A 14,511-nucleotide genomic window follows, 5' to 3' on the forward strand; every position below is an offset into this window, starting at 1 on the left:
TCTTTTGACAGTTTATACATTGCTTAGGTCAAGTCTTGCTTCCATATACATATCCTTCTATTGACAGAAATCTGGAAATGTTCTATTTGATTGCTTATATTTCTTAATTTGTTTTAAAAAAAATTCAATAAAAACATGGGGAAAAAAAAGAACAACTAAGCTGATTATCACTTTTCCCATCAACATACTTACATTTGTAATATTTTTTATTGGCACTAGTTACAAGAAGAGGAACTTATATTTACGTAATTCCTCCTGATTCTGCTCTCACCTTCCAAAGTTCTCCATCATTGAGCTCTATAATTTGTCTTGATGTCCGATGAAAGGCAATTATCTTTTATAATAAATAATTTGCTCATATATATATTTGTATCTTCAGCATTTGCCTAAAGAGCATAACACTCCTATACCCATAACTTTTTCTAAGTTTTGGATAGAGTGGCAAAGGATTAGATCTCATCTGGATTTACTGAAGTGGGCAGCCCCATTGGAGAAAATTCTTTACTACCAATCCAGTACAAAGGTTGTCTCCAGGACAGGAAGAGATGGAAAATCTTTGGATAGCCATACAATCTGACAGGGGCTCCAACCATTCTCTATGATACCTAAAACGAGCATAAAAAAAGTTTGGGTATAGACACATTAGCATTATTCATGCAAGCTTGGATATTTCCATGTGATTGTCTCCACTTTGATAAATTTTCTGACACATACATTATTAATGCTGTGTCTTGCCATTTGAAGTGAACACCTGCATGAGTAACAATACTGTCCCCTATTTGGATCAAGTCATCACAAAGGTAACTATATTTGCCATTGGAAACAAATTGCCAATCAAGACTCTAAATTAGCAAGCACTATGCCCTAAAGTGGTGCCCTGCACTTTCAGATCCTACAGTACTTAAAGCGGGGGTCCACCTAAACCGCCAAAAAAAAAAAATATTAAAAGCCAGCAGCTACAAATACTGCAGCTGCTGACTTTTAATACATGGCCACTTACCTGTCCCAGGGTCCAGCGATGTCGGCAGGGGACGCCGAGAACCCGCTCGGTTCTCGGCAGCTGCCGCCGCCATCCTAGGTGAGGGAATCAGGAAGTGAAGCGTTGCGGCTTCACTTCCCGGTTCCCTACTGCGCATGCGCGTCCCAAGTGGTCCCCGCTCTCTTCTGGGAGCTGTGTGTTTCCCAGGAGACAGCGCGGAGGGACAGGAAGAGGCATAGACTCCCATGGGAGTCTATGCCGGAAGTGGGTGCAAATACCTGTCTTAGACAGGTATCTGCACCCCCCTGAAAGGTGCCAAATGTGACACCGGAGGGGGGGAGGGTTCCGAAAAGTGGAAGTTCCATTTTTGTGTGGAACTCCGCTTTAAGATCTTACTGTTATATTACTTACTGACTCATCTCAGCACCATCTTTCATTAATAAATTGTGCACATTTTATCATTTATAGTCAAAAGGTCCAAAGCTTATTACATCCTGTATTCAGTATGTTATGATTGCAATGTGTGATCTGGAGATGTAATAACACTTGAGGATTTTGAATGTAAGGGATAATTCCTAAAATACATCAACAAAGCTTTTAGGATATATATCTCTTACATCACTCTCCTCATCTTCTGCTGCCTCTCCCCTCCTCCGCTTTTATGGGCAAGTACCAGCTGTCAAAATAACATCCAATCATTGCTTTGTATAAGTTAAAATGCATCTGCGTTAGTCTTGAAGTGTCATTGAGTAAATATAAAGAATTAATGTATTGTTTCAATGTATTTATTATTTAATACATATGTAGCTCAATTAAAAGTGTGACATTTATTAACAAAATAAAAAATTTATTGGAAAAAAAGTGAGATTTGACCCGCATATAACATCACTTTACAACCCTTAGTTAATCCTAATCAGCTCCCCTTAGCTAAGATTCACTGCAGTTCTTTTTATATTTCTATTTTTTAACTATATAAATATATATATATATATATATATATATATATATATATATATATATATATATATATATATATATATAAAGAGAGAGAGAATAAAAAAGTCTACACACCCCTATTAAAATATCAGGTTTCTGTGATGTAAAAAAGATGAATAATTTCAGAACTTTTTCCACCTTTAGGCTGGGTTCAGACTGCTGCGGTGCGAATTGAACGCGATTTTGTTCCGATTGCGTTGCGAATTTGCATTGCGATTTCTTCCTTTTTTTTTGCGAATTTACGGCGATTCTACGGCTAACATTGCGAATTGGTTGTCAAATTGGGAGTGTCAAGCGATTTTATGTCTGTCCAATAGAGTCCAGTGTTTATGCTGACGTATAAAGAGCTGTATCACTTCCTTTTCTATCCCTGGTTTGGGTAGTGTGTGGAGAAGAGCGTGTGTTTGTCTGTCAGCATGTATCAGCAGTCATTGCCCTTGGTTATGGCAGCAGTTGTAACTGCTACAGCTGGAGTCATGATAAAAAAGAAAAAAGCCAAGTTGAGGAAGAGGAGTATGATGCAGAGAAGTAGAAGATACTGGGTCCACCCTGTAATAGCAAATAGGGAGGAGAGAGGCCAGTTCAGGCTAATCTATAATGATCTACGTGCTCATAATGAGAAATTTTTTAACTACGCTCGTATGTCAGTGAGCAGGTGAGTAAAATTCATTCAGACCCCCTACCTACCTCCCTCCTGTATCCCTCCCCCACTAATCCTAACCATTCCCAGAACCCTAACCCTAATCCCAACCCTAACCCCCAAGTATTCCTTGCCCTCCCTAACCCACAGTACATCCCTCTTCTCATCCATTATCTCTCCCTCTCATCAATACATTTTTGAGATATATCCTAGCTATCCTCCCTTTCACCCCACTTTCTCATCTGATGAATCTTCACATATCTACGCACTCTCAACTCTTTTTGTATATATATAACTTTTAGCTTTGACGAATTGCTACGACTGACCTACAGCTATTTGGAACATCAGAACACCAACTTCAGGAAGAGTGTGGAACCAGCAGAGCGATTACTAGTAACCTTAAGGTAAGATCTAGTACCTAATCTCATAGAAAAAAGGAAACCAATGCAAAGTATCTTCTAATCCAACATATTTGTTGACGTTTATTTTTTGTTTAAATCAAACAAGCCAAAAAAGGCAGTAAACATTTTTGTGAAAATGTCAAGTATTTAAATAACACAAACTATCTTAAATAACATGTAACATAAATCTTTTAGAACGATAGTCTTCACAGAAATTTAAAGGTATCGTCACCCTATCCTGAAATATATTTCTTTACCAGAAATATAATATAAACATAAAGAAATAAACACAAAATAAAACAATATTCTTCACAGATTATAATAAGTCTCTGCTCCCTTTTTAAAAATATTAGAACTCGGCCCTGGGACCTCTGAGTATTTTGGCAAAGGTGCACTCAAATAATTCGAATAGGTTAGCTGTCTTGATTGGGTGCCATATTGTGAATCAATATGAGGCTCCCCGGATGCCATTTGAGGGATGGTAGAGGCCGCTGGAGGATTATTGTAGGACACGGGAGGTAATGTGGTGTAATAGTTGCCGCTCTTGGCTGCTCTAGATCTAGAAGGCGGTACAATGTGTAGATTTTGTGGTCTGATGTTTCTTGAGATTTCAGAATTGGTGGGGGGCATTGGTGGTGTTAAATTTTGAGGTCTGACAGGGGGGGAAATCACAGTCGGAATAGGTGACGGAATGGGATGTGGGATGTCCGAAGTATTGATATCATAAATACTTCTTACATTTTCTAAGCTTGAAGGGTAAGGGTTTGGTACATTTTGGGGTGGAGGAGGATGGTTGGATAATGAGGACGGATGTCTGGGAACAGTGAATGAGTATATGCACTGTTGGACAGCCATTCTCATTGCAAAATATCTATCCTCTGGAACCTGTTGTACAAGAGGAAGTAAACTCATTATGAATAGAGTGTGAGGGCAGCGCTGTGCCTCAATTTGTTGGGAAATTCCGGACACAATGCTTATCAGCTGCCCAGTGCCATCATCCTCCTCTTGCAATGGAGCTCTCCTGTTTGTTTTGGAGCGCCTATTAGATCTTGGCTGTGACTGTGATTGAATAGGAGCCGTTGATGCTTCAGCAGCAAAGGGCTCCTCCGGACCAGACTGCTCCATTGGAGACTGCAGCAAAGGGCTGCAGCCCACAATTTCCTCCTCAGCAGGGGCTTCCACTTGGTCTCCCGGAAACATAACTTCCTCCTCCTGCCAACTGGATTCGGTGCTGTAACATATAAAAGTTTAATAAGAAATTATTGTGTAAATAGAGGGTAATTTATATCTCAGCCAAAACCAACTAAAATGTAAATGTGGTAGATTGAGGAGGTATAGGGAAAGAAGGAGTGATGGTGAGAAGGAGGGTGGAGGGAGGTATAGTTAATAATTGCTTACTTCCTTAGTTCCAGGACTGGGTTTAGAAAAGCTAAGTATCCAGCAAAGGCGTAGGGCTTTTTTTTGGAGGCAGCTGAGCCACTCTTGGTCTCCCGCTGATTTTTGACATATTTTGTGTATGTGTCACGTAGACTACGCCATCTTGTCTTGAGAGCGAAAACTGAAAAAAAGCATGAACACTGTTAATTATGCTTCTCTTTCCTTTCAGGTACCTAGCTACTGGCAATTCATTTGCTAGTTTACATTTTGAATTCAAGCTGGGAAAATCAACAGTAAGTTTGATTGTGCATGAAACGTGTGCAGCTATATGGCAAGTGTTGAAAGAGTTGGTGATGAAGAAGCCGACTAGGGAAGACTGGGCTAAAATAGCCGAAGTTTTTTGGCAGCGGTGCAATTTCCCAAATTGTTTGGGTGCAGTAGATGGAAAGCACATCCGAATAATCAGCCCAATTCGTAGTGGCTCTAAATACTTTAATTATAAAAAGTATTTCTCAATCGTTTTAATGGCAGTGGCCGATGCAAATTATTCATTAACCTATGTGGATATTGGTTCATATGGAAGTAGCTCTGACTCAAGCATCTTCTCTCATTCATCCTTTGGCAAGATGCTTCGTGAAAACACATTGAACCTTCCAGATAGCCAACCACTTCCTGGAACCAATCAACCTCTGGAGCCTTATGTGTTTGTTGGGGATGAGGCATTTCCTATATCCAAGCATCTTCTACGCCCATATGCCAAAAGAGGACTTACCATTGAAAAGAGGGTCTTTAATTACAGACTGACAAGGGCAAGACGTGTAGTAGAGTGTGCTTTTGGCATACTTGCTAATAAGTGGCGTTTCTTGCACTCATCTATCTGCCTGAGTATGGAGCACGCCATCAGTGCAGTGCAAGCAGCCTGTGCATTGCACAATTTTGTTCGTGCTCGGGATGGATACATATTTGAGGACAGTTTGATGCATGACCTTGAAGTGCCAACGTGGATCGGAACCCGTGGCAACTACAGTGGGGAAAATGTTCGCCACGACTTCACAGAGTACTTTATGTCCGAAAGTGGGCAGCTATCATGGCAGCTAGATGCAATTAATGCCTAAAAAATTAAAACACTGTACTCTGATGAACATACTACATGTTGTAAATTATATTTGTGTGAAATAAAATGTTACATTAGCTACAGTTCACATGTGTGTCTTGACATTATTTTACAGGGTGTGTGTGTGTGTTTGTATTTGTGTACATATAGATCTGAAAATAACATATCATTAATACATCTAACCATAACAAGAACCAGCCTAACCCTAACCCGAATCTCAAAACTAACCCTAACACTAATCTCAAAACTAACCCTAGCACTAATCTCAAAACTAACCCTAACACTAATCTCAAAACTAACCCTAGCACTAATCTCAACACTAACCCTAACACTAATCTCAAAACTAACCCTAATGCCGCGTACACACGGTCGGACTTTTCGTCTACAAAAGTCCGACAGCCTGTCCGACAGACTTCCGACGTACCTTCGGCGGACTTGCGGCAGACTTTCTTACGAACGGACTTGCCTACACACGACCACACAAAAGTCCGACGGATTCGTACGTGATGACGTACACCGGACTAAAATAAGGAAGTTCATAGCCAGTAGCCAATAGCTGCCCTAGCATGGGTTTTTGTCCGTCGGACTAGCACACAGACGAGCGGATTTCGGGGTCCGTCGTACTTACGACGTAAAGATTTGAAGCATGTTTCAAATCTAAAGTCCGTCGGATTTGAGGCTAAAAAAGTCCGTTGAAAGTCCGGAGAAGCCCACACACGATCGGATTACCAGCCAGCTTTAGTCCGTCAGCGTCCGTTGGACTTTTGTAGACGAAAAGTCCGACCGTGTGTACGCGGCATAACACTAATCTCAACACTAACCCTAACACTAATCTCAACCCTAATCTCAACCCTAATCTCAACCCTAATCTCAACCCTAATCTCAACACTAAGCTCAACCCTAATCTCAACACTAAGCTCAACCCTAATCTCAACACTAAGCTCAACCCTAAGCTCCACACTAACCCTAACTGTAAACAAGCTAAGCACAGAGTGCAGGTAGCAATTGTACTTACGCAGGTCTTTCTGGACATTAGGTGTCAGGCTGTCCCACTCTGGAAACAGGATCTTGACTATCTCCTGCCATCCTTGGTTCTTCTTCCCAGTATCTTTGTGACGTGGGTCCCTGCAGTCCCAGAGGTATTGCCTTTGTTGGACCAGCCTTATCAGATCTTCATTCTCTATGCCAGTCTTTGTGCGCCTGTTTGCCATTGTGGTATGTGACTGTGAACAGCACAGCACATGGAGAAAACAGGAAGGGAGTTAGTGAGGGGGAAGGGTGTGGCTGTGAGGGGAAAAGGATGGGAGGAGTTGGAGGGGGAAGCCAAAAAAAAAAAATAGAGCAGTGATGTGAACGTCCGATTGCGTTTTCATTGCGAATACAATTGAAGTCTATGGAGCTGAATTCGCATCGCACACGGATCAAACTCGCACATGACCTTTTTTTCACGCAGGTTAGATTCGCAACGCATTGATGGGAACGGCACTCATGGAAAACAATGTTATTAAAATGACTTGCGAATTTGAGCGATCGCAGCGGCTCAAATTCGCAATAGAATTCGCAGCAGTGTGAACCCAGCCTCAGGCTAGGTTCACACTGCTGCGAATTCTATTGCGAATTTGAGCCGTTGCGATCGCTCAAATTCGCAAGTCATTTAAATTACATAGATTAACATTAGTGCCGTTCACATCGACGCGTTGCGAATATAACCTGCGTGAAAAAAAGGTCCTGTGCGAGTTTACTGCGTTGCGTTGCGAATTTAGTCTCCATAGACATCAATGTAAATCGTTCTTGAATCGCATTGATGGTTCACATATGTGCGAATTCCACCACACTACTCTCCACAAAAACCAGGAAGTACACAGGAAGTTAAGACCCTTTTTTTTTTTACATTATGATTCCATTGGCTAGACTATCAATCGCAGCTATATCCAACTCCTGAAATTCGCGGTAAAATCGCGGTAAATTCGCGGTAAAATCGCGGTAAATTCGCGGTAAAATCGCGTTAAATTCGCACTGCAGCAGTGTGAACCTAGCCTTAATGTGACTTATAAACTGTACAACTCAATTGACCTTAGATTGTAAGCTCCTTGAGGGCAGGGACTGATGTGAATGTACAATGTATATGTAAAGCGCTGTGTAAATTGTTGGCGATATATAAGTACCTGAAATAAATAAATAAATAATAATTGAAAAAAAAGCTAAAATCTTTTAGGGAGGGGAAGTAAAAATAAAAAACGAAAATAATGTGGTTGCATAAGTGTGCAATCACATTTAGGCTGGGTTCACACTGCTGCAGTGCGAATTTACCGCGATTTTACCGCGAATTTACCGCGAATTTACCGCGATTTTACCGGCGAATTTCAGGAGTTGGATATAGCTGCGATTGATAGTCTAGCCAATGGAATCATAATGTAAAAAAAAAAAGGGTCTTAACTTCCTGTGTACTTCCTGGTTTTTGTGGAGAGTAGTGTGGTGGAATTCGCACATATGTGAACCAATCAATGCGATTCAAGAACGATTTACATTGATGTCTATGGAGACTAAATTCGCAACGCAACGCAGTAAACTCGCACAGGACCTTTTTTTCACGCAGGTTATATTCGCAACGCGTCGATGTGAACGGCACTAATGTTAATCTATGTAATTTAAATGACTTGCGAATTTGAGCGATCGCAACGGCTCAAATTCGCAATAGAATTCGCAGCAGTGTGAACCCAGCCTTAAACTCGTGTTAAATAGGAGTCAGTACACACCTGCCATCATTTAAAGTGCCTCTGATTAACCCAAAATAAAGTTCAGCTGTTCTAGTATATCTTTCCTGACATTTTCTTAGTCACATCCTACAGCAAAAGTCATGGTATGCAGAGAGCATCCAAAGCATCAGAGGGATCTCATTGTTAAAAAGTATCAGTCAGGAGAAGGGTACAAAAGAATTTCCAAGGCATTAGATATACCATGGAACACAGTGAAGACAGTCATCATCAAGTGGAGAAAATATGGCACAACAGTGATATTACCAAGAACTGGACGTCCCTCCAAAATTGATGAAAAGATGAGAAGAAAACGGTTTCAAAATGAATAAAGAATGAAGCTTTACTAACATCAACGAGGGACTCCCTGAAGACCACTGCTTGTGATCCATACATGCTGTAACCTTAGTAAGGTGAGGGGCTTGTACACACACACAGATGCTATCACAGAGGATTGGCCAGGCACCGGCTTTTGTTATTTATTCACGGTGGAGGGATCTACTATTCATTTTGAAACCGTTAGACTGTCACAGCCTTGTTTGGATTGCGCATATATATATATATATATATATATATATATATATATATATATATGTATGTATGTATATATGTATATATATATGTATATGTGTGTATGTGTGTATGTGTATATATATATATATATATATATATATATATATATATATATATATATATAATTGAAGATATTCATTCAGTAGTGCACATGGGACTTTTGATATCTATTTCTTGATTTTGATTGACTTGTTTATATACTTTATTGGTCTTATTGATTTTTATGATCAAGTTTTCACCAATGAATATGGATGTTCGTTATTTATAGTAATTATATTTGTGTTACTTCCCACTTGACACTATGAATACCTAGTTAGTTTTTTACTATATATATTTTATTGCACTAGCACTTTATTAATTTAGTTATTTCACAGAGCGCAACACTATCATTTATCCATTTACCCCTCTGTTAAGGATCAGCTTACCAGGTGTTTGCCGCAGTGTACCCTTAGTTTTGATTTTGACAGGGCGGGAGTTATGTACTTATTCAAGTAAGGGACAATGTTGTTGAGAAGTACAAGTCAGGGTTAGGTTTTTTTTAAAAAATATCCAAATCTTTGATGATCCCTAGGAGCACCATCAGATCTATCATAACCAAATGGAAAGAACATTGCACAACAGCAAACCTGCCAAGAGACGGCCGCACACCAAAACTCACGGACCGGGCAAAGAGGGCATAAATCAGAGAGGCAGCACAGAGACCTAAGGTAACCCTGGAGGAGCTGCAGAGTTCCACAGCAGAGACTGGAGTATCTGTACATAGGACGACAATAACCCGTACACTCCATAGAGTTGAGCTTTATGGCAGAGTGGCCAGAAGAAAACCATTACTTTTAGCAAAAACAAAATGGCATGTTTTGAGTTTGCGAAAAGGCATGTGGGAGACTCCCAAAATGTATGGAGGAAGGTGCTCTGGTCTGATGAGGATGGATGGAGATGTTTTTCAGCAGTCGGGACTGGGAAACTGTTGAGGGAAGGATGGATGGTGCTAAATACAGGGATATTTTTGAGCAAAACCTGTACTACTCTGTGTGTGATTTGAGGCTAGGACGGAGGTTCACCTTACAGCAGGACAATGACCCCAGACACACTGCTAAAGCAACACTTGAGTGGTTTAAGGGGAAACATGTAAATGTGTTGGAATGGCCTAGTCAAAGCCCAGACCTCAATCCAATAGAAAATCTGTGGTCAGACTTAAAGTTTGCTGTTCACAAGCGCAAACCATCCAACTTGAAGGAGCTGGAGCAGTTTTGCAAGGAGGAATGGGCAAAAATCCCAGTGGTAAGATGTGGCAAGCTCATAGAGACTTATCCAAAGCGACTTGGAGCTGTGATAGCCGCAAAAGGTGGCTCTACAAAGTATTGACTTTAGGGGGGTGAATAGTTATGCACATTGATTTTTTCTGTTATTTTGTCCTATTTGTTGTTTGCTTCACAATAAATAAAAAAAAAACATCTTCAAAGTTGTGGGCATGTTCTGTAAATTAAATGATGCCAATTTCTCAAACAATCCATGTTAATTCCAGGTTATGAGGCAACAAAACACGAAAAATGCCAAGAGGGGTGAATACTTATGCAAGGCACTGTAAATGGAACAACCCTTCAAGCCTCTCTTCACACTCCTACACCACTTGGTGTGGGGATTTCTCACATGATATAAAGACTAAGTAAGCTTACCTGCTGAGGCTGTAATTCCACAGATACACAATATCAGGAGAGGAACAATCATGTTGCTTGTAGATAATGTATTTCCGGCTTAATGTTGAGGATTAAAAAAAAAATATCGTTCTTTGTTTTCCATGATTAAACCAACTCAGCGTCCGAGTGTACAACTGCTTAACTTTACACTTTCTCGGCTGTAGAAGTTCCTTTAACACTGTTCACTGACACTTCCTGTTATTTACCTATTGACATTTTAAAGCAGAAAAGGCTATTAACCGCTTCAGCCCCGGAAGATTTTACCCCCTTCCTGACCAGAGCACTTTTTGCAATTGGGCACTGCGTCGCTTTAACTGACAATTACGCGGTCATGCGACGTGGCTCTCAAACAAAATTGACGTCCTTTTTTCCCTACAAATAGAGCTTTCTTTTGGTGGTATTTGATCACCTCTGTGATTTTTATTTTTTGCACTATAAACAAAATAAGAGCGACAATTTTGAAAGAAACGCATTATTTTTTACATTTTGCTATAATAAATATCCCCCAAAAATATATAAAAAAAACAATTTTTTTTCCTCAGTTTAGGCCGATCCGTATTCTTCTACATATTTTGTTAAAAAAATAAATCGCAATAAGCGTTTATTGATTGGTTTGCGCAAAAGTTATAGCGTTTACAAAATAGGGGATAGTTTTATGGCATTTTTATTAATAATTTTTTTTTTTACTAGTAATGGCGGTGATCAGCGATTTTTTTTATTTTTTAATTGTGACTGCGACATTATGTCGGACATTTTTGACACATTTTTGGGAACATTGTCATTTATACAGCAATCAGTGCTATAAAAATGCACTGATTCCTGTGTAAATGACACTGACAGTGAAGGGGTTAACCACTAGGGGGCGGGGAGGGGTTAAGTCAGTACTGGGGAGTGATTACTAACTGTAGGGGGGATGGGCTAGCTGTGACACGTCACTGATCTCTGCTCCCGATGACAGGGAGCAGAGATCAGTGACACTGTCACTAGGCAGAATAGGGAGATGCTTGTTTACATCAGCATCTCCCCGTTCGTCCTCCTCTGTGAGGCGATCGCAGGTATCCCTGCGGCGATCGAGTCCGCGGGGCCCGCAACCCGAGTCGCGGAGCTCCTGGCCAGCAGGCGCACGCAATAGCACGACGGGAAATTCAAATGGACGTACCTCTACGCCCATTTGCCCAGCCATGCCATTCTGCCGACGTTCATCGGCGTGCGCCGGTCGGGAAGGGGTTAAAAGATCAGCAGATAACAAAAGAAAAGAAAAAAATTGCACTGACTTGTCGTGTATAAAAAAAAATCTCTAATAATACATTTAGTAAAGATGTAATTTTGATGGCTCTTCTGTGACTTGCATTTCATAGGATTATTATTATTTATAGGATTACTGGAGATGAAGCATCTGAATATATATAATATACACTCACCGACCCCTTTATTAGGTACACCTGTTCAATTACTTGGTAACACAAATTGATTGCTAATCAGCCAATCACATGGCAGCAACTGAATGCATTTAGGAACCTAGATGTGGTGAAGATGACTTGCTGAAGTTCAAACCAAGTATCAGAATGCGGAAGAAAGGGGATTTAACCACTTGCCTACTGGGCACTTAAACCCCCCTCCAGCCCAGATAAATTTTCAGCTTTCAGCGCTCTCACACTTTGAATGACAATTACTCAGTCATGCAACACTGTACCCATATGCATTTTTTTGTCCCTTTTTAATACAAATAGAGCTTTCTTTTAGTGGTATTACTATTTAATTACCACTGGGTTTTTACATTTTTTGTGCTATAAATGAAAAAAGACTGGAAATTTTGAAAATTAGTAATTTTTCTTCATACATTTGGGCCAAAATTTATACTGCTACATTGCTTTGGTAAAAATAACCCAAATTAGTGGATATTATTTGTTCTTTGTGAAAGTAATAGAGTCTACAAGCTATGGTGCTAATCATTGAAAATTTATCACACCTGATGAACTGACGGGCTCATTTCTTGAGACCCTGAAATGTCAGGACAGTAAAAATACCCCCCAAATGACCCCTTTTTGGAAAGGAGACATTCCAAGATATTTAGTAAGAGACATGGAGAGTTTTTTTGAAGTTATCATTTTTTCCCACATTTCTTTGCAAAATTAATTATTTTTTTTTCACACAATTGTCATATTACCAGTTTTTTTTCACATGGCATATGCATACCACAAATTACATCCCAAAATACATTCTTCTACTCCTCCTTAGTATGGCGACACCACATGTGTGGGACTTTTTCACATCCTAGCCACATACAGAGGCCCAACATGCAGGGAGCACCATCAGGTGTTCTAGGAGCTTACATTACACATCTAACTTGTTGACTACCTATTACAATTTTGAAGGCCCTGGAGCACCAAGACAATAGAAATGCCCACAAAATGACCCCATTTTGGAAAGCAAACACCCCAACGTATAATCTGAGGCATAATGAGTCGTTTGAACATGTAATTTTTTTCCACAAGTTTTTGGAAAACGTGGAAAGAAAATTAAAAAACATTTTGGACCTCATTTTGGATAGCAAACACCCCAATGTATATTCTATGAGGCATATTGAGTCTTTTGAAAATGTAATTTTTTTCCACAAGTTTTTGGAATTTGTGAAGAAAAAAACTTATGACACCGTGGCACTGATGACTGATGGCACTGATGGGCACTGTGACACTAATGGGCACTGATGGCACTGTATGCACTCTGACACTGATAGGCACTGTGACACTGATGGGCACTGTTAGCACTGATGGGCAGTGATGACACGGGGACACTGATGGACATGGTAACACTGATGGGCACTGTTGGCACTGATGGGCACTGTTGGCACTTATGGCACTGTGGGCACTGATGGGCATGTGACACTGATGGGCACTGTGACACTGATGGACACTGTTGGCACTGAGGACACTGATGACACTGATGGACACTGTGACACTGAGGGGCACTGTGACACTGATGGGCACTCTGACGCTGATGGGCACTCTGATGCCGATGGGCACTGTACTGTGACACTGATGGGCACTATATCGGTGTAGCGCTACCCCCACAGGAGCCACTTAAGTGTATTTGGTTCCGTACTCTGCCTCTGAACCCCAATAACAGCCTCAGCCCCCTCTGACACACCTGGCAATAGTGTAAGTGCAAGGACCAATGAGAAACACACACCTTCTGGTAAAACACAGAAATTGTCTTTACTGCAATATTTCTGCGGGAAAGTAACAAACAGTAACAGTATATAAATATTCAAGCAATCAACTTGAGAGAAATAACTGAAATTAAGAGCAATATAGCTCAATACTATATTCGGGATGCTTTCAGGGGATTCCAAACCTGAGAATGCCCCCAAGAACAGAGGCACACTTAAACAGGAATTGCAGTCTGCTCACATAATTTGTAATTAATGTAAACGTCTTTGCCATTCTGAAGCTTCCCTACAACCACTTTGCGTATTATTTTATATATATTGTGATTCTGTACTTGCCAAATATTAGACATGTACACAGCCAAAAAATTTGTTCATTTTCGTTTTCGTTTCATTAGTTTATTATTTTTTTTGTTTTTCGGGTCATTCGTTATGATCGCGATTCATAAATTCGTTCATTCGTAAATTCGCAAATGCGTTCATTCGTACATTCGTAAATTCGAACATTTGAACATTCGTTCATTCGTACATTCGTTCATTCGTACATTCGTACAATTTTACATTTGTACATTTGTAAATTCGTAAAATCGTACATTTGTAAATTAGAAAATTCGGAAATTTGTAAATTCGAAGTTTGAAAATCCAAAAACCCGAAAATTCAAAAATCTGAAATAGTAACTAAGTATTAAATTATAGGTATTGTAATTTCCTTTCAAATTTGACTGTCAGCGAACGTAACAAATACGAATTTATCCGAAGTTACGAATTATCCAAAACGAATGCTGCATCTAAACAATTGGAACGGAACAAATTAA

General features: G+C 40.0%; 1 protein-coding gene across 2 annotated transcripts in view; it reads right to left on the reverse strand.

Annotated features, from left to right (window-relative positions):
• LOC141130118 (cell surface glycoprotein CD200 receptor 1-A-like) overlaps nucleotides 1-10,881 on the reverse strand; it is a 69,048-nt gene extending 58,167 nt beyond the window's left edge. The window contains exon 1 of one of the 2 annotated variants that reach the window (XM_073618072.1): nucleotides 10,510-10,881. In XM_073618072.1, coding sequence (XP_073474173.1) covers nucleotides 10,510-10,561 — 52 coding nt within the window. In that variant the 5' untranslated portion in view covers nucleotides 10,562-10,881. The remainder of the gene's footprint in view (nucleotides 1-10,509) is intronic. The other variant, XM_073618071.1, reaches the window with a different exon arrangement.
• Nucleotides 10,882-14,511: the final 3,630 nt, after the last annotated feature.

This window comes from Aquarana catesbeiana, linkage group LG02, assembly GCF_042186555.1.
Source record: "Aquarana catesbeiana isolate 2022-GZ linkage group LG02, ASM4218655v1, whole genome shotgun sequence".
Classification (NCBI taxonomy): Eukaryota; Metazoa; Chordata; class Amphibia; order Anura; family Ranidae; genus Aquarana; species Aquarana catesbeiana.